Source organism: Henningerozyma blattae, chromosome 1 (assembly GCF_000315915.1).
Source record: "Henningerozyma blattae CBS 6284 chromosome 1, complete genome".
NCBI lineage: Eukaryota > Fungi > Ascomycota > Saccharomycetes > Saccharomycetales > Saccharomycetaceae > Henningerozyma > Henningerozyma blattae.
In genome coordinates, this window is record NC_020185.1 from 527,588 (window position 1) to 547,548 (window position 19,961).

General features: G+C 31.0%; 10 protein-coding genes across 10 annotated transcripts in view; 6 read left to right on the forward strand and 4 right to left on the reverse strand.

The window, feature by feature from the left end:
* Positions 1–677: 677 nt before the first annotated feature.
* Positions 678–2,789, forward strand: SPT21 (Spt21p; the record flags this gene model as incomplete). The annotated part of the gene is made up of 1 exon (XM_004177489.1): positions 678–2,789. The coding sequence occupies one exon, from the start codon at positions 678–680 to the stop codon at positions 2,787–2,789; it is 2,112 nt and encodes a 703-aa protein (XP_004177537.1).
* A 505-nt stretch (positions 2,790–3,294) lies between these two features.
* ALG5 (dolichyl-phosphate beta-glucosyltransferase) lies at positions 3,295–4,320 on the forward strand (the record flags this gene model as incomplete). The annotated part of the gene is made up of 1 exon (XM_004177490.1): positions 3,295–4,320. One exon carries the CDS (start codon positions 3,295–3,297, stop codon positions 4,318–4,320), a length of 1,026 nt encoding a protein of 341 aa, XP_004177538.1.
* A 608-nt stretch (positions 4,321–4,928) lies between these two features.
* Positions 4,929–6,776, reverse strand: CET1 (polynucleotide 5'-phosphatase; the record flags this gene model as incomplete). Its single annotated transcript, XM_004177491.1, has 1 exon — positions 4,929–6,776. One exon carries the CDS (start codon positions 6,774–6,776, stop codon positions 4,929–4,931), a length of 1,848 nt encoding a protein of 615 aa, XP_004177539.1.
* Positions 6,777–7,474: 698 nt separating this feature from the next.
* On the reverse strand, positions 7,475–8,119 carry NSL1 (MIND complex subunit NSL1; the record flags this gene model as incomplete). Its single annotated transcript, XM_004177492.1, has 1 exon — positions 7,475–8,119. The coding sequence occupies one exon, from the start codon at positions 8,117–8,119 to the stop codon at positions 7,475–7,477; it is 645 nt and encodes a 214-aa protein (XP_004177540.1).
* Positions 8,120–9,191: 1,072 nt separating this feature from the next.
* On the forward strand, positions 9,192–9,686 carry VMA11 (H(+)-transporting V0 sector ATPase subunit c'; the record flags this gene model as incomplete). Its single annotated transcript, XM_004177493.1, has 1 exon — positions 9,192–9,686. One exon carries the CDS (start codon positions 9,192–9,194, stop codon positions 9,684–9,686), a length of 495 nt encoding a protein of 164 aa, XP_004177541.1.
* Positions 9,687–10,007: 321 nt separating this feature from the next.
* On the reverse strand, positions 10,008–11,435 carry RVB2 (RuvB family ATP-dependent DNA helicase reptin; the record flags this gene model as incomplete). Its single annotated transcript, XM_004177494.1, has 1 exon — positions 10,008–11,435. The coding sequence occupies one exon, from the start codon at positions 11,433–11,435 to the stop codon at positions 10,008–10,010; it is 1,428 nt and encodes a 475-aa protein (XP_004177542.1).
* Positions 11,436–11,709: 274 nt separating this feature from the next.
* Positions 11,710–12,951, forward strand: ENV7 (putative serine/threonine protein kinase ENV7; the record flags this gene model as incomplete). The annotated part of the gene is made up of 1 exon (XM_004177495.1): positions 11,710–12,951. The coding sequence occupies one exon, from the start codon at positions 11,710–11,712 to the stop codon at positions 12,949–12,951; it is 1,242 nt and encodes a 413-aa protein (XP_004177543.1).
* A 1,878-nt stretch (positions 12,952–14,829) lies between these two features.
* Positions 14,830–15,477, forward strand: TBLA0A02250 (uncharacterized protein; the record flags this gene model as incomplete). Its single annotated transcript, XM_004177496.1, has 1 exon — positions 14,830–15,477. The coding sequence occupies one exon, from the start codon at positions 14,830–14,832 to the stop codon at positions 15,475–15,477; it is 648 nt and encodes a 215-aa protein (XP_004177544.1).
* A 978-nt stretch (positions 15,478–16,455) lies between these two features.
* SUI3 (translation initiation factor eIF2 subunit beta) lies at positions 16,456–17,316 on the reverse strand (the record flags this gene model as incomplete). The annotated part of the gene is made up of 1 exon (XM_004177497.1): positions 16,456–17,316. One exon carries the CDS (start codon positions 17,314–17,316, stop codon positions 16,456–16,458), a length of 861 nt encoding a protein of 286 aa, XP_004177545.1.
* A 1,277-nt stretch (positions 17,317–18,593) lies between these two features.
* The window catches only part of IQG1 (Iqg1p), a gene marked incomplete at both ends in the record, with an annotated part of 5,157 nt that continues 3,789 nt past the window's right edge, over positions 18,594–19,961 (forward strand). The window contains one exon of the mRNA XM_004177498.1: positions 18,594–19,961. This exon is cut by the window's right edge and continues 3,789 nt beyond it. Within this exon, the coding sequence (XP_004177546.1) occupies positions 18,594–19,961 (1,368 nt within the window).

The following is a 19,961-nucleotide window of genomic DNA, read 5'->3' on the forward strand; positions in this document are numbered from 1 at the left end:
TATTTATCTAAGTAACTTCCATTATAAACCCGTATTTATTCTGCAAATTGCTAGCACTTTTTTTTAATATATTTTGCGGTCTATAGAACACCATGTAGAAAAACACATCAAATGCGCTACACGTAAAGATTACGCGCCAATGAGAAATGACGCGTCAACACAAAAATGTGAAAAAAAAAAGAACACCATAATTTTTTAGTGAGATCTCCTGAAGGGAGAGAAAACTTTAAGCGCTATTTAAGATCTGACATTTTTTGTTTATTCATCAATGTCATGTCTTTTATTTTAAATTTTTATTTTTCATTCTATATAATAGAAAAGTAAAATCAATTCAAACCACAAAAGAAATATATCTTTATATATATACATTCCTGTCCAATTGTCACAGCATATTAGTATAACTAACTCACAAAAATTATTCCACTATACTGACTGTGAACAAAGTAAAATAATATATTAATATATTTGATTTAAAAAATATATATATATCTTAATCCTAATTCCTTCATTAAACCATTCATTCATTCATTCATTCTTTAAAAATAACTGCTTCAATATAATAATTAACAATAATAAAACTTCACATTCTTCCACGTAAAAAAACAAAGCAAAACAAAACAAAACAAAATATAACAAAATAAAACAAAACAAAATAAATTAAAATAAAATATTATCCAATGTCACAAGACCAATATATGAATTTAAAGGTATTATACTCCTTAGAAGATGGCGCGTCAGGCACTTACTTGACAAGGTCTAGGACTCCACATAGTGTTAACATTGCCTCTATTCCAAACCCAAATATTTCATCAGAGTCCCAGTCATATACAAGAATAGGTATGGTTCATTTATCATCAGTCTTAAATGAGGTTTATAAGAGTTCTCCTGAATTATTAAACCATAAATCTACTCAAAACGGTTATGACTTTAATGTTTATTTCAAAGATATTTGTGAAATTGATGAACCATTAGTAAGTTTAGGTTTATTGTCTAAAATACGACGTGATTTAAAACATGCCAATGATAATAATAACTCTGATTCTAATAATGAGCCTCATGATGAGCTTGAGAATTTTTATGTCACAGGCCGTGTCTGCTCTACTTTTGGAAGTATGTTCAAGAAAAAAAATTCTAACCCATCTGAAACATTAGAAGTCAAGCTACGATTTTCAAAAGTACTTATGCAAATATCTCACTCGAAGGAACTAGATACATTAGATGCTAAAATACCAATAGACCCAACACCATTACCAACAAATACTCATATCAATTCATACTCACAATCACAATCACCTATGTCTACTAATACGACTACCTCTGTACCATTACAAAATTTAACTCCTACACAAAAATTACCCAATTATAATTCTACCACTACTAGTAATAATAGTTTTATTCCACATATCGTCCCAGTGAAAAAATCTACAAATCGTGTGACAAAAGTTAATAATAAGAGACAAACAAATCCTAAACCGGCACCTAAAGCTGAAAGAACTCAATCGATGCCGATCTGGAAGCCTAAACAACAACAATTTAATGGTAATAATTCTATAAACACAATTGCTCATAAAATATACATGGCTGATAGACAAATTGATTCTAATAACCAGCAATCAAATATGTCACAATCTTTAACTTACCAAATATCCGCTTTGCAAAATGATAATTCCATTCAAAAGATGAAAATTGAGAACTCAGTGAGTAAAAGATTTGATTTTATGCTAAATAAGAAGAAAAAAGCTCGCAACCAAACACCAACGGGAGAAGACAATCTATCAAAGAAAATAGTACATAATAATAATAATAATAATAATAATAATAATAATAATAATAATAATAATAACGGTCCAGTGAGAGCTACACGTATCAATACTACTCCAATTATTCCAAGCCAATCATTTGACAGCAAGAAAATTAAAAGCGGTCAATCAATTTTGCATTTGTCAAATAATTCTGAAACCCATCCAATGATGGATACTGATAAAGAAAATTTGCCACCTACTGAAGCTACCATTGAAGAAGATGAAAAATTATTAAAATCTAAAAATCGTAAATTATCTCTTCTAAATGATACTGATCTGGTTAATTTCCAAGAATTAACTGATATGAATTGGTTAAATGAGTATAATCCATTCAACACACCAAATTTAGACCTATCATATAACCAATTGAATAAACCTTCTACTGTTACACCCAATGATATGAATGGGTTTACTATTGACAATATGGACAAAACTACTACCCATAATATGGATGGTACCACTACAAACGCCAACAAGAACAAACAAAGTACTACCACCTATAGTGATATGGACAGAACTTCTCCAATCGATTCTATGTCTATGTCCTTAATGGATATGTCTGATCAAGTATATTCTGCATTTAATTATGATCAAGAAAACACTTCGCCAATAATAGGTTCCACAAATGTAAATACTAAACAAAAGAAATTCGAATCTTTAGTCAACATCCCATCCAACCAATCCCCCAATAACTCTAAACCATCCAATACCAAAATCATGATGAGCATTAGAGAAAACTCGGTATTGGACGATTTAGAATTTAAAAATGGCGAAACAGCTAACAACAATGAGATCAGCAAAGAGCTTAATAGTGAAGAACTCGATATCGAAGACAACGACGAACTGACCAACGATGAATCTCACCAAAAGCAACCTACTATGCCATCTTCTCCCACCACAATTTTTAACTATGATAATTTAAACAACGATGACTTTGATGATCTATCCGGCGTTTCCAAATCAAATGACTTGTTCAAGAACTACTAACCTTGCATTTATTAATACTGTATAAACAATACACACACTCATAAACATACACATACACATGCACACATACGCACATGCACACATACACACACAGATATATATATATATAGATAGATATATTATATACTACATACCTATTATGTACCCTAAGCATTTTTCTCGTTTCTTCCTTATTATCCTGAAACCTTTAACATTTTGTGTCGCTGACGTCTTGGCTAAAATTTCTCAACAATTTTTTTTCCTCCTTATTATTTATTTCCGTGTTTTTTCAAAAAAAACAGAAATTATAGCCGACCTCCTGTTTTGCAACTTCTCTCCCAAAACGGAAGAGTTATTTAAAGATATTCCACTGATGTAAAACCAAGATTAAACAATAGTGTCACAATTTTGGATATAAAGTTTAATAGTCACCTTAATATACGAATTTTTCAAGGTTCCTTATTATTTTGAAGCTTAAGTATTTTGAACTTATAAGCCTCTAGGAAGATAGGTAACTTTCAAAAGAATGTTATCTGTGGTACCACAATTTATACAGCAAAATTTGAACCTAACTAATATGTTTTTCACTTCAATTATTATTGTACTAGCTACTATATATTTTGTGGTATTATTATTCTCCCATAATCCTAGAGAACCCTTTTCAGAGGAATTGGAATACTTGACCATTGATGAGAAGGGTAAACATGTAAGAAAGCCTTTAAGTAATACTTCAGATGAACAGAAAAACAAAGATATCCTTCTATCAGTCGTGGTACCAAGTTATAATGAAACCAAAAGAATTGGTAAAATGTTGGAGGATGCTATTAACTACTTAAATGAACATTTACCTAACAAATGGGAAATTATTATTGTTGATGATGGTTCTTCCGATGATACTTCGAATTTTTGTTTAAAATTATCACAAGAAAAATTCAATTTAAAACCAGAACAATTAAAAGTTATCAAATTTATTCAAAACAGAGGTAAAGGTGGTGCTGTGAAACAAGGTTTATTACATGTCGAAGGTACCTATGCTTTATTTGCTGATGCTGATGGTGCAAGTCAATTTGCAAGTGTTTCTAAATTAATTAATGAAATGGAAAAAATTGAAAAAATTGAAAAACATACAAGAACGAATCTCTCAGAGAAACCCGCTGTAGTAATTGGTTCAAGAGCACATATGGTTAGTACTGATGCTGTTGTAAAGAGATCATTTATTAGAAACTTATTGATGTATGGGTTCCATGGATTTGTTTACGTTTTTGGTGTTAAATCAATTAGAGATACTCAATGTGGGTTTAAATTATTCAATAGAGTCGCAATCAATGAAATTATCCCATTTATGCATACTGAAGGTTGGATTTTTGATGTAGAAATCCTCATGTTAGCGATGAAGAAAAAAATCCCTATCATTGAAGTACCGATTACTTGGCATGAAGTTGATGGTTCCAAAATGGCTTTAGCTAGAGATAGTATCAACATGGCAAAGGATTTGATAGTGATTAGATTAGCCTATTTATTTGGTATTTATAAGGATAAAAATGTAATCTAATTCACAGCTCGTTATTAATCGGGTTTACTTTAATTTCCATTCCTTATAATATTTCATATTGTTAACATTATTATCATTCCCTTAACTCGTTTAAGTAAGATATGCTTTCTCTCATTTATCATATTTATCTTATTCTTTGAAAAGATATACTTCTTCTACAAATTCTAATATTTATCTCATAAAATTCCCCTAATATAGATAATTAGCCATCCATATATTTATATTTATATAAATAGCATAATCAAAATTAATATTAATACAAACCCATATAGACTATTATTAATAGATTTAAAATATTAATCGGTATTCTCAATAGCCATTTATGTATGATACTTGGTTAATCCGTTTTTTTTTTTTAAAAAAAAATATAATACAAATCTTCTATCTACATAAATATATCGATATTCAAGTGTATAAGGGCATGGAAAATGAAATATCTACAAAGAAACACATAACTAAATCTATAAGCATCGTTAATTGGTATACTACTGTCTCAAAGAATCAAACATCAAAAAAAAAAGAAAAAAAAAATAAAACTGAAAAAGGAATACACATAGAGGATCAAAGTAAAGAAACAATAATTATAAATGTAGGTAAAGGAATATCAATCAATTAACTTTTTTTTGACCTTCAAAAATTTCATATGATAATGAAGTTAATTTCCTACGAATAATTGTACCATTATTTAAAAATGTTCTAATTAAAGATGCATATTCATTAGAGTTGGTAGAAATATTTTCAAAAGCAGCTAATAGTGCTGGTGTATTAATCTCCAATTCAACTTCAAATGTCTCTTCTGTATCCTTTCCATGAATACCTTGATGCAAATTCTTAACATTTGTAATATCAATTCTTGTACATGAATCATTATGGATATAACTAATACGATCTTTGATTCTTTCACTAATTGGTCTTTGGTCTTTAAATTTCTCTGGTGGTTCACTTTCTGGTACTGGAATTTCGAGATTTATTGATATTTTCATATCATAACTATCCTTAGGTGAAAATATTAATAAACTTGATATATTTCTCTTTTCAATGAATTGCCCTATACGCCCGGTTTTCATATCTGTACTCATTCTTAAAAATCTTGGCCTTTGTGTAGATATACCTACTCTGTACAATGAATCACGATTGTTGGACTCAATAATGCTGAACTTACCAACATGCTCGTTTAATTCACTGGTATTTTTAATAAATTTTTTCAATTCTCTAAACAAAACTTCATCTATATTTGGTTTTAAGTGAGAATCTAGATTTGTAAAGATAGCTTGAGAAGAAATTGGAGGTGTGACACGATCCGAACTTTTGGTATCTTTAATTAAACCAAATTTAATTTCTAATTCAATATACTTTTGCAGATCACTTTGGATAGAATATATTGTGGCATAAATCCAATCTTGAACTGACTTTGTCAAATCATCATCGGGAATAATATTTAAAAACGAGGTATCAATATTTTTCAAATCATTAGTATTAATATTTTGTAAGGCCTTAATTGATGGCTTCCATTTTTGTGCCCATATTGGCACTTCTTTATATTTATTTGGTTTTGTTGAATGTGAAATGTCATTTAAAATTTCTAAATCTTTCTTTATATTGTTACGTTTTGATCTTGAAGATGTCTTTTCTTCAAAAATTTTATCGACCTTTTGCTTAGTATTCTTCTTTGGTTGCTTTTTAGTTTGAGTAGCTGCCTTTTCCTTGATTAGTTTCCCGTTAGTAACTTCTTTATCATTCTTTGGACTTACCTCCCTTTCAGGTTCAGGACTTAATTGTTCTGATTTCGTTAATTGCCTGGTACTAGTAGATTCATTATTTGTTTCCGATTTCCCAACTTTATTGGGGGGTACTGTAGGATTATTTGTACTATCTGGTACAGATGAAACATTTGGTAAACGAGGGCCCATTGTCATATCCGCTGGTTCATTTTCTTTTATAGTTTGACCTTCATTATTTTTATTTTCTATTGGAGCAGCAATAGGGTCCAGTTCTTCAGAACTAATATTTTTGGCTGCTGGAGCAAGTACTGGTGCAACAAGTTTAGTAGTATTGTTATTAGAAGAAGAAGAGGTCGTTGGTTCTTTCACGGGGGATTTTTGAGCTTGCTCATCATAATCAAAAGACATTTTATTATCAAAGTTGAAATTAAAGCTTCCTGAACCACTTCCAGTATCATCATCATCATCACTTGAACTAAAATATGTAGGAATTTCCCTTGTACGATCAACTAAATCTTGATTCGTTGGGTTTGTGATATTATTCAATGTAGGCAATTGAGTTGATTCTGTATCTTTAGATATACTCGTGTTAATCACTGAAGAATTAGATTGGTCGATAATTGTTTCATCAGCTAATTTCTGCAATTTTTGTTTATCATTTTCATCATGATTAACCAAATCATCTAGAGACAAAGCTCTTTTAGAAGTACCATGTGTTTGATCGTTATTATTCATATTAGTACTCCTTAAATATGACAGATTTCTTAAAGTAAATAACCACAATTAGCAAGTAATGGATATCTATAATTGTAAATTTGGACAATTACACAATTTACTAAAAATATTAAATTCTCAATTGAATATTAAGATATAAAAGAGGTAATAATTGATAGAATCTGTATTTGGGTTTTCTAAACAAGATATAGATTTTGAAAATTTGAAATATCTAGGAAAAAAAATGCCGAGACCGAGAAATTCTTCCAACATGGAAAAAAAAAGCCAAAAAACCCTCCAAGATGTCAGCAAATTTGTTAAAATTAATTAGATCCTAATATTTAGAGTGAATTATTAATTAGAGGAAGCTTAGTTATATAGTATGAGGACTATTATAACGCTAAAAAAATAATTAAAAAAAAATAAAAATAAAAAACGGAAAAAAAATTCCCAATTGTGGTTCAGGAACGTCCGTATGCACTATTGAAATGCTTATAGCTTGATTACACGTCCTCTACTACTTGCTACGAAAGACGTCCAATAACTATCAACAATACTCTGGTAAATTATTATTGTACTAATAGTAGGATATGTCTTCTTCCTGGAATAATTAATTTGATTAGTATTCAGTGTATATGAATTTCTCAACTTAAGCTTAAAAAAAAGTCTAAATAGTTGAAAATAATTTTCTAATTAGTATTTCTGTCATGCAAAAACCATTATTGCGGTTCCTCAGATAATTCGTTACACATTTCTGAAAGTAGTTCTATTGCCGACTTTGTATCTTTCATATTATTTTTTGTATCAGACAAAGATATGATCCCATTCTCATACTGATTGACAAGCACATTTAATGATTCATCATCAATATTAAATTTGCTATCACTTTCCTCACTATCTTCAACGATATTTTCTTTAACCAAATCGTTATCTAATTCGGAAATAGCGGCATCTACAATACTTAGCATTTCGTTGGCTGGGGCTTCGCAACGTTCTGCAATAGTCGAAGGCCCAGTATGTCTTAATTCTGAAACTGTTGCTATAAGATCTTCCCACCGTCTATACTCGCTTACTGTCTTCCTTTCTAAAGTTGGATCATATTTTTCAACATACTTGGAATGTGTATTTAAAATAATATCCTGAACATTTAAATTATTATCTACCACATTAATAGATGGCGAAGATGCAATAAAAGTCTCTACTAAAAACCGTTGTAGAATATTCTTTACCACAATGTATTCTTCAGAAGAAGGATCTTCAATCTGGGCGCGTGCTTCTGCATCTAGTGCTAGAAACAGCTGTTTGAATAGGCAATTCACTTGACCAGTTCTAAACTTTATCTTTGGCTTATCTCTTGTATCCATATTTTTGTTATAAGTTTTTTGTCATATAATGTTCATTACAAATAATTTGGAGTTATTCTTGTTCATCATCTTTATGCCCCTTTACCATCTATCTTTAGTAAATAAGAGCTACATAACCTTTTCGTGTTCCTCATTACATTCTTAGATACGCCAAAACAAAACAAGTTACCCGCACATAACCATTTTACATTTAATAATCATTATATAATAAAGCAAACACGATGAAATGATTTTTATTAATGCCTTCGACTTGAAGTACATTTAATTAGGCAAGAAACACGCATATCTTTTGTTTAGAATCCAAACTGGTTGTGTATTATCAGCAAATAAGTTTTTACGAGCAAAATATTGAAAGAAAAATTGTAAAAGAAGTGATTTTTTTTATATAAGTTAGGAAGTGAAGCAAATTTTTAAAGTAACTAAGGAGTAAAATTTTCCAATTTAAAGTGAAAAAGAATTAACAACGTACTTGAATTACTACTCTATTACTAAATATATATAAGCGACATATTATAAGGACGTCTTTTTTTGAATACGTTTAAGATTCAGCAGTGACTGCCTTTATTAATATCTAAATGAGTTATATAGATATAGATAATACTTTGAAACTAGTAACAGCATAAAGCATTGAAAAATAAAATATATAACACTCATTAATCAGAGAAATTCTTAGCAGAATAATTACCTTAATATTGGATTTATATAACTTTTTAATTACCCGCGCACGAAGGGTGTTTTCCAGAAATGGCGACTTCGCGCGAGCTTGAAAAACTTGACAATATGACGAATTTTGACATTTTTGAAGTTAAAAATGCCCTAGAAACAATGCAATAAAAGATTGAAAAAAATCAAATTTAAGACATTATTATTAGCCATTTCAATAAACTATTAACACGTTATATTTAAATTGCCTAACCAGTGGACTATTAGCTTGAGGGTTTTCAACAGACACACATCACTTTAGATAATAGGGGGCTTCACATATTATAGCTGCATAACTATATCAACAATTAATCAAAAGCTAATTCAAATACAATATACATACATCTTTAACATATAAACATATATCACAATGTCTAGTACACAGTTAGAAAACATATATGCTCCATTATATGCCCCATTCTTTGGGTTTGCAGGTTGTGCATTTGCAATGATCTTATCATGTATCGGTGCCGGTATTGGTACTGCAAAGTCTGGCTTGGGTATTTCAGGTATTGGTACCTTCAAACCTGAATTGATTATGAAATCTTTAATTCCTGTTGTTATGTCAGGTATTTTGGCCATTTATGGGTTAGTTGTCGCTGTTTTAATTGCCGGTAACATTTCTCCAAGCGAAGAATATACTTTATTCAATGGGTTTATGCATTTAGGATGTGGGTTATGTGTAGGTTTTGCTTGTTTAAGTAGTGGTTATGCTATTGGGATAGTAGGTGATGTTGGTGTAAGGAAATTTATGCATCAACCAAGATTGTTCGTTGGTATCGTTTTAATCTTAATTTTCAGTGAAGTTTTAGGCTTATATGGTATGATTATTGCTTTGATTATGAACACTCGTGGTAGTGAATGATTTATTTCCCTCTTCTCATAACATCCAACATTCTTCTTTCATTCTCTATTCTATTTTTTTAATACATAATATGAAAATAGTACATGGCTTTATATACTGTAATTTAATATTTTTAATAGAAAAAAAATAACGTAAAAACCAAATCATCTAACTGCTTCATTTTTTATAACTCGAAGTCAACCATTCCAAACATAAGATAAATTCAAACAAATATTGTCTTAAAAAGAAGTTATTTATGCTATAAATGTACAAATCAAATATATTTTTTTTTCATATTTGAAGATAGTTATGAATATAGTAAGTTATTTATTTGTTTCCAGATTATTCCGAAATATCCATTGCATCACCACCTTCAGTAGTGGTCAATGGTTTAGTAGATATATTAACATTCCCACTATCATCAATGTATTGAGCTTCATTTTCTTGAACGTATTTTACACTACGAGCACTATCTAAAAATAATAAATAGGCTCTCTTGATATCAGCTACTTCGACTATATTACTTTTTCTTTTCAAAGCAATCTGTTGTGACACTGATATTAAATTACTACTATAACGTAAGCTGCTTTCAATACCAATCTTAGTTAATAAATCTAACCCATCTGGACTAATTTCTACTTCTTCTTCTTGTGCTCTAATTGATAAAATTAATTTAATTTCTTGTTCATTATAACTGCTGGTGGTGATGATGATTGTTCTATCTAACAGATCTAAGGGTAACCCATGTGGAGATTTATAATTCGTACCTCTTGTCTTTGAAATACCTCTATTAGTAGCCATCATAACAATTGGAGCAAATTCATCTTCCAAGGCACGGTTAATAAATGAGAAGCATTCAATATCTAACATGTGAACTTCATCGATAAATAGCACACCTGGAACAATTTCTGCTTTACCTTCCTCCTTCCATTCGGCCACTTTTGTATTAATTTGATCACGGACTTCACTTCTAATTTCACCAGTGTCACCAGTAAATAAGGCTAAAAATCCTTGTGTTCTTGAGTTAATGACATCAATTTCATGTAACGATACTGTATGCACGACTGTCTTTCTCTTTTGTAATTCACCTTCTGGACATTGAACAAATTTGGTATCAGCACCCATGGCATCGTAATCTCTAGATCTGGAAAATGATCTACCCAACTTTGTGATCTTACCACTAGCTTTATCAATGGAAATGATATCACCTGCCAAAACTTTTTCTTTTGTTAATCCATCAATCATCTTATTACCCAATTCATAAATGGTTTCCATATCAGTTGTCTTAATTGTTAATTTACCTTGTTTATGACCACCGGTAATAGATCTATCTATTTGAATCTCTACAACTTCACCTTCAATCAATTCGGTTTCTTCTTTAATTTTAATACCAATAGATTTTCTGAAAGCTTGTGTCAAAGCTTCAGTTTTACTCAATTCTAATGAAAAAATTTCAGAACCAGCAATTGTAGTAAATGGAACATCTTTACCTAATGATTGAGATACACCCATTGCTAAAGCAGTCTTACCGGTAGAAGGTGGACCTGCTACTAAAACTGCTCTACCAGCAATACTTCCATTTTGGACCATCTTCAATATTATGCCTGCAGCCCTACGAGCTTGTAATTGGCCTACCATACCATCGGAAGTTGGACGAGGTTGTAGATTCTCATCTAACCCAAGACCTGTAATATGTGAATGTGCAGCAATTAAAGAGAGGGTTTTTAAAGATTCTGAAGCTTCATTGGGATCACTGGTTTGAATGGACATGGTTTCTTGATTGAATCTTATTTCGTAGTCACTTCAACAATAATTTTGAATGTTTTATCTAGCTATTTTTAACTATTTTTATATCAAAATATTATTTTTTTTAAATTTAAATTCATTAAGAAAAAAAAAAGAATTCCGGAAACCATGTGACGCTCCCGAATAATTTCAATTAAGGATAATATAAAAACATTATAAAGTGATGAGTATTTAGAAAGAGATTGACCTCTACTAGAGAAGTATAAGCAATCTAAGGTCCATAAAATATATATTGAAAATGGAAACACTAATTAACTTATCTAACCTGCTATGCTGTGGCTGTTTGGAAATTTATTACAAATCATATGTCCATCTTAATGGAAAACGATACGAAATAGTTAAATTGTTAGGGGAAGGAAGTTATTCATTCGTTTACTTAGCTCAAATCTTAGAACATATGTCCAGTCGAAGATTCAGTATCACAACACAAGTCTCATTTTTTGATAGTGTGGTTCATTCATATGCTTTAAAAAAGGTTGTTTGTCCTGCAGAAAACTTAACATTAGCATACAAATATTTGCAAGAAATTCACAATTATAAACGATTCCAATGTGGATACATTGTTCCTTGTTTGGACTCACAAGTCATACAAGAGAAAAATGGTAACAAGACTATTTGGATGGTATTCCCATATTATCCATTAGGGTCTTTACAACAAGTGGTGGACAGACATATGCTGGAAGGCACATTTATCTCTGAGTCCGAAGCTATTCGCATTATGATTGGTATCTTGAAAGGTGTGCTCAGGTTACATTCACCGATGTCTCCAATTCCCAACATTAATACAAATGGTAATACTCATAATTACATAATAAACTCTTCGGATAGTCAAAGTAACAATGGTGATATAACAAACGATACAACAATGGACAGTACATTGTTGGGGGACCAAGATTTATTACTATTTCCAGAAATAGGTGAAAGTACCTTGCTGTTGGAAAGTTCCTTAATGGAGCTCGATACCATGCTTTCAGACACTCCACCTACACCAGTGGACCCTAAAACCCCATATGCTCACCGAGATTTAACACCTTCAAATATCCTGTTTGCTTCCGACGGATATCCAATTCTATCAGATCTAGGATCCTGTATACCTGCTAATGTCTCGATCACTACTAATTCGCAATTAATTAAATGGAAAGACTGGATTGCCGAGAGTTGCACATTGCCATATACTGCCCCGGAGATCCTTAACATCAGATTAAATTCACATATCACCACGAAATCAGATATCTGGTCTGTTGGGTGTATCTTCTATTGCATATTATTTGGAATATCACCTTTCGAAAGAGAGGAACAACTACGCGGAGCTTCCATCACTTATGCTCTATCAACGGGCCATTATTCCTTCCCATCACAGAACAGGTATTCTAATGACCTACTAAACGTTATTAAAGCTTGTCTTCAGATAGATCCTACTGCTCGACCCTCTGCAGACACTCTTTTTCAACAACTAGAAACGTTGTCTCACACATCTTGAACCTTTGATGCCTGCACAAGATCCCCTAACTGATCGATATACCGTATCCCCACCGTTACCAGAATAATCCAGTTCTATTCTTGACTGTAATTTTTCTTTTTCTTTTTCTTCGTTCTTTTTTTCTTTTTCATTTTTATTCTAATTTTATTTTTGATTTCAATTCTAACTCTACATTTTTTTTATTTTCACATGGCATTGTTCTTCCCAATACAGTATAGAATATTATTTGACACGTCTATATTAACTGAATAAAAATAAATGATAATTAAATTAGAACATTCTCCATCTCTCCTGTTAAATGGGTAAAGATTCCTTCGATAAAAAAAGATCACTCAGAGTCGGTCGCGGCGTCCGAACGACCTGAGCCGTAATTTCCAGAAAAGGCACCAGCCGCTCACTAAAGATAAATAAAACAAACCCTGTAATAGGAACAGCCAATTTTTAAACCACTCTCCTTCTTTCAAGGTTTCCCGGAATAGGACTCGATGCTATTTTAGTAATACGAACTACGGAGTTGTACGTCTATTGTGTCAAATCACCCACTCTCATCTTCTACTATTATTAACCTCCTATTTGTAAAAATAGACAGAGCACCCTGGCAATCTTACCGTTTTGCGAGCATCGCTACTCGTAACGCTCGAGCACTATAGGAACATTTACTAAAGCGTCCTGTGACTTTAGCGATCGACTTTTGTCTATTTGAGGATAACCGAACCCACTTGCCCTATGCGGTGTCACAAATGACAAGGGTGTACATTAGGAAACGGTAACGAAATGACAACGTCATCACGACCAACGGATATCGAGCTACAGAAGAATGAGTGTGTTCTACTCTGGGCATGCCTTGCATAGATCTTAAGACCCGTTATCTACATGGCGTTCTTAGTCGAGTAACTTGGCATTGTGACAGGTAAACACAATGCTAGAAAATAAGGCAAATGACTGTTCAAGTATTGTGAGAAATAGCATTTGATCGGAACTCATCGGTCATCTGTTTCAGAAGACGATATGTGTTTCAGTGATCGTTGTTCTCTTTTGCCAGTCTTGTGAGTGGCTCACTGCTCTTTTTAGTTCAAGTGTGTATGTGTTCCTTTTCCCAGCACTATTAATTAATAATCGTCACTTACGAGTAGTTCCGAAATAATAAGTGTCACTCATTTGTTTCCTTAGCGAAGGCTTGTGAATGCAAGCAACCTTCAGTATTAATGACTTGTCCTGTTCGAAATTGGATTTTATATTATGTTGATTAATTCTTCATTACTATGGTTGTTTACCATTTAATTTTTGTGAGACCCTCAAGACTTATTACACAACCATTACGCTATATAATAATATTTTTACTATTTTGCATTGCAACGTATTCTTTTATTTTTTTAAAGCTATATTTGATGCGCTTTGATTCCTATTGGGGAAATTTTGTATCTCTATACTTAGAAAATATTATGACTTTTGTAAGGTTATGATGATCACTTTGTATATAACTGAAGATAAATGGTCGATCCTTTGAACTAGTTCCTACGACGATGCTGCCTGTCCGTTGATTGGAGTTTTTGCTCAAGCATCTTGTTATATATCTCAATTATAATTTCTCTTCATCATAAATATTATACTACCCACACTTTACATAACCATCTCTATTATTGCGTTACTTTCGATCGTTGCTTAATTGGCTTTTCCTTTGTTCTACTAATTTAATATTTATTTCTAGATTTAACTTCCACCTACAATTAGATTATAATATATACCCTTGATCTTCTACTTAAAAGAAAATTAATTGTCCTACACAAAAATTAATATACAAAAAAAAAATTAAAAACAATATTATCCCATATAACAATATAACAATATAACAACATCAATAAACATTGCATCTTACAAATGAGCGAACTAACACAATCTACTTTTAAAAGTTATCAATACTGTGCCGAGAAAGATGTTCCAGGTTACAATGATTGCCCAGATTATTTATTTCAATTATTACCATCTTCAAAATTGAGAGAGAAGAAAAAAAGAATCAGATTAAGTGTCAAAACACCAACTGGAAATCGTAACTTGATTTCTACTCAAGCACCACCACCACCATCTAAAAGATACAGTTCGAGAAAATCAAGTTTAAAACTACCACCAACTCCAGAGGGAACACCAATCACTTTGGAAAAATCTGTATTTGAATCAGTCTCTGAAAATTCAAGTGATGATTCATTAAGTGGGAAATACACACCATCACCAATGTCACTAACTATCTGTTTAACAGAAACCGAAATTAAAGATAAATTAGCTCAATTTTTAAAATTATCTAATAAATTATCTGCCAAGGAATTCAATTATTACAAGAATAAATTATTCACTAATTTGAAAAATTATTTGGATGATCAAACAACTAGATATGTATTGACCTTATTTTTTGAAGAAATAGCTGATAAAAATCAAGCGGAAGCTTTATTACAAGATTGGATGGTCACTGACATGGGCGTTGGTGAATGGTCTCCATCCTTACTAAAATTGTATAGAAACTTATGCTATTAAACTTCTTAACAGTTTCTTTTATCCATTTTGTTTATCTAAAAAGACAATATCATTAAGCCAAACTCAATGGAATTATAATTATAACCAGAATCTTTCTTCCATGGAAGTAAAGATTGAAGTACTTTTTTTTGGCATTCCAGAATGTCTCACCATTATATTACATACCTAACTACAACTTTACAGTGTCCACCCTACTATGAAGTACCTACTCTGCTACTTGGCACCTACCGCTACCTAGCACTTATTAATGTAGCTTACAGTAATCTACCTTTGCTAATAGCTAAACTTCCTGAATTAAAGATGTACTGCATTCCACATAAAAAATAAAACAAAAACAAAACGAAACAGAATAAACAAAAGCATTAGGGCCTCATTTGTATTATTACTCTTTTGCTATACAGTTTTTTCAAATGAACCCTTTCATAACATATATACCTACATATTATCCATCTTTTTTTCACCACATTTATTTATATATTCGATAACATCCATAAACTTTCATTCACTACAATATTACTAATTAACGACATTTAAAAAACAACTGTAAAAAAATATTAATGAATCACAACAAATAGAAATAAAAAAAAGAAGTACAATACGAAACATGAATTAGTTATAGTATATAAATAATTATGTAGATTATTAAATTGCTTCATTTCAAAAAAAAGAATAAATAATCTGCATCTCATTCTTGAGAATCACTGTTAATAATAATTCAGTTCATTATAGTCTTGAATAAATGATCATAAATATTAAATGGGTACAAAATGCTATTAGTATTATTATAATAGTTTTTTGTTGATTTTTGTTCCTGATATATTTATATATAATATGCAAAGAGTAATAGCAATAGTAAAAACAATAATGATTAATTAATTATTTTTTTTTGTTTATCTTTTGAGAGTGATTCTATTTCAGTTACGAAAAAAAATAGGATTTAAAATATTTCTATATGAATGGAAATTAAATTTAGCTAATTTACATCTTTCTTCTCTTACCGACAGTAGCTTGGAAACCGGTCTTAATAGAGGAAACAGATCTGGTAGAACCACAACTCTTACAGACCAAGAAGAACAGTCTATTAGATTGTTCTTTCTTCAATTCAGTGTTAATACTCTTACAAGTCTTACATGTAACATATTCCATAATATACCTTCTTAAAACACTTTCCATTTGTTTAGATTGAAACTTACCTTTGATAACTAATCTCTTTTGACCATCAACAGAACCTGAGGTACCTAATTCAGCAAATAAATATTGAATTAAATGTTCAGTAGATCTTTGCAATTTTTCTGAAATATCTTCAATATTAGCAAAAATAGTTTTCTTACCATCACGCAAACAAACTGGTGGTGGAATTTTGAATTTAGGACCTGATCTATCGCCCGCTAATTCAGGGTTGTTAGCTCTTAAAATAGTGAAAAATCTAGATAATAAATCTTGGTATGGTAGACCTATATCTTCTTGCAAAGTAGATTCATTAGATGGAGTTTCTTCTTTATTTTCATCAACAACAACACCAGCTTTAGCCAACTCTTTTTCAAATTCATCTAGATTAGCTTCCTTAGTCTTCTTCTTCTTTTTCTTCTTTAAACTTAATTCGCCCAAAGCTTCAGAGGCTTCATCAATTTCACCGTTAATAGCATCAGCGCTCTTAGAAGTTGACTTAGACTTCTTCTTCTTTTTCTTCATACCAGCAAATAAATCATCTTCATTTGATTCTGTGGCTGGCTTGTCAGAAGCAGTTTCATCGCAGTTTTCTGTAGCTACCTTCTTTGACTTCTTCTTCTTCTTTAAGGTTGGATCAAACCCCAATTCAGCTGCTAGATCACTGGACATTTTTCGTTAATAATTGTTTATATGTGAGGAATATATATATAAATTTTGACTAAAAGATATCTTTTTGTTCTCCAAATAGTTTAAGAAATACCAATAAATTGGGAGTTCAAATTTCAATAAAACAATTACAATGATGGAGGGATTGTTATCTCTGAAGATATAGAAAATAAGTGTAGAACAGAACAAAAATCTACTATAATATTTATATTTTTAAATTTCATTTTTTTTCACGCATTAGTTAATTTTATTTTTTTTCACTTCCTTTGCATCACTTTCGGTTAAAACAAGACAAATTAGTGAAGACCAAAAATTTTCATTTCGTGATAAATGACGTGAAGAAGAAAAACCCGGGTAAGGCCGCGTAAAGATTTTGACTCAAAATCTCGGAGTTATAAATCTAGAATGCTCATATAAGATTTGCCATTACCATAGCAAATATAATAAAGATAGAACGATTTATTAGACTAGAACAGAGATAGCTCCAACACCTTTAAAAAAGCTGCCCAATTACTGATTGTTTTGAGAATGTGTCATTTTACACAAACAAATTTCAGAAGAAATCCAAAGGTATAACCCCAAGGAGATGTATCATATACTGAATAAATTAAGAAAGTGAGAAAAATTATGACTTATAGAAAATTTAATAGAAAGCAGGCCTAAATTCTTTTAAAAATAAAATAGTCCTAAAGATTTACTTTAAATTTTTAGCGAAATATAGAACATATCCTAGTTTGTAAAGGACACATTTCATTAGTATATTATTTAGTTTGCTAGCCGCTAGCAAAAATTAATAATAAGAATAATTAACGTTTTTGAAAATCCTAGATGCCGTCACTCTGCAATCCTAAAACCCTTTTCAACCTTTTAAAAACTGATCCGTCAGTATAATGTTTCCGAATATAATTCTCACGTGATTTATTTCCATTTTAGGCTTTGTTTTTCAATTTTACTATCTTTTCCAGATCTGGTTAAACATAAACAATGTCGCATCAATTTGTTCCCAATTTGAAAAAAAAAATAGTTAGCTCGTCCCTATTATGAACATTAATGGAGCCCCAAACATTCAATATCAATCATTTAAATTTAGATTTTATTTGTTTTCCCAAATATTCAGATTTTGATAGATTGAAATTATATTAAAACATATAACTCATACTTATTTTTTATACTAAGAAACGAGAATATTTCCTCCCAGAAACAATCAAGTCAAAAAGAATAATACAACTAAATATTTCCTATTATTCTACTAACAAATCCACTTATAACATTAGTATATAATGGTTGCGTTAAATGGATCACCAACACGATCCACAAATAACGCTTTCATCAACAGGTACATTGAAACCCTTGGGGATAGTAATAACCAAGATTCATCTCCATTAAAGCAGCTTTCAACTTCAAAAGTGAATTCAAATAACCTATTTTCAAATATAAAATCCCATCATGATCAAACTCAGCTTGAATCAGATAAGGAAAACACGCCTATCTCATCTCCAATAAGAACTAAATCAGAATCACCATTTAAATCTAACCTTTTTATGTTAAATGATTCAAAAAATAATCTTTTGAATAACACCAATTCCACCTTGAAAACTCAATCCAAGAAGGGATCATCACCTTTTCAAAATATAACCAACACTGAAAGAGTAACTCCGAGCAAGTTAACAGCTACAACAGCTACCTCAAACAAATTAACCTCTAGTGTAAAGAAAAATCCTTTTATTACTAACGATGAAACTAATTCATTAAACTCTACAACTCTCCGTAAGCAATTATTCGATGTCTCCAAATTGACAAAAGAAGAGACAAAATACTATGAATTCTTGTGTCGAGTTGGTGAAATCAAGAAATGGATAGAACAAGTAATCGATGAGAAACTTCCTTCTGAAGTTGATATGTGCACTGGTGATTGTATGAGAAATGGTATTTATCTTGCTAAGGTTACTCAAAAGATCAACCCAAATCTAGTTTCATCTGTATATATTGGAAATAATAAGCTAGAATTTAAGCATACCCAGAATATCAATGCCTTCTTTTCTTTAACAGAACTCGTTGGGGTTCCAGACTCTTTCAGATTTGAACTACAAGATCTTTATAATAAAAAAGATTTGCCACAAGTTTTTGAAAGCATTCATATTTTAATTTCAATGATCAATAGAAAATGGCCAAATCAGACCCCTAAATTAACAAATCTTTCTGGTACGTTAAATTTTACAAAGGAAGACTTTAAGAAGTGTAGGAGAGCATGGCCAAGGATTCGTGATTTTAAATCATTAAACGCAAGCCCTGATTCTTCTCCAATAAGCAAACAGAGTGATTCACCAATTTCAAAAGGCTTAATATCAGACTTCAGTAATTATAAAAGAATAAAATCTGCAGATTTTGAAAATAAGAATTTAATGTTGGAAGAACATGAAGGGCCAAGAGTGTCTCCAAGCAAGCTGAAAAAAAGTCCTGCTAGGCTATTTAAAAAGAGTAACGTAAAGGAAGCAATAGTCCAAACTGAATATGATACTGAAATTGAAGAAGAGCTAAGCGAGACAGATAAAGAAGTTGAGGATGAACAAGAAGAAAAGCAGCTGCAAAAATCCAAACGGATATTCAAAAAAGACGATATTACTATGGATTCTGAAGATAAAGAAGAA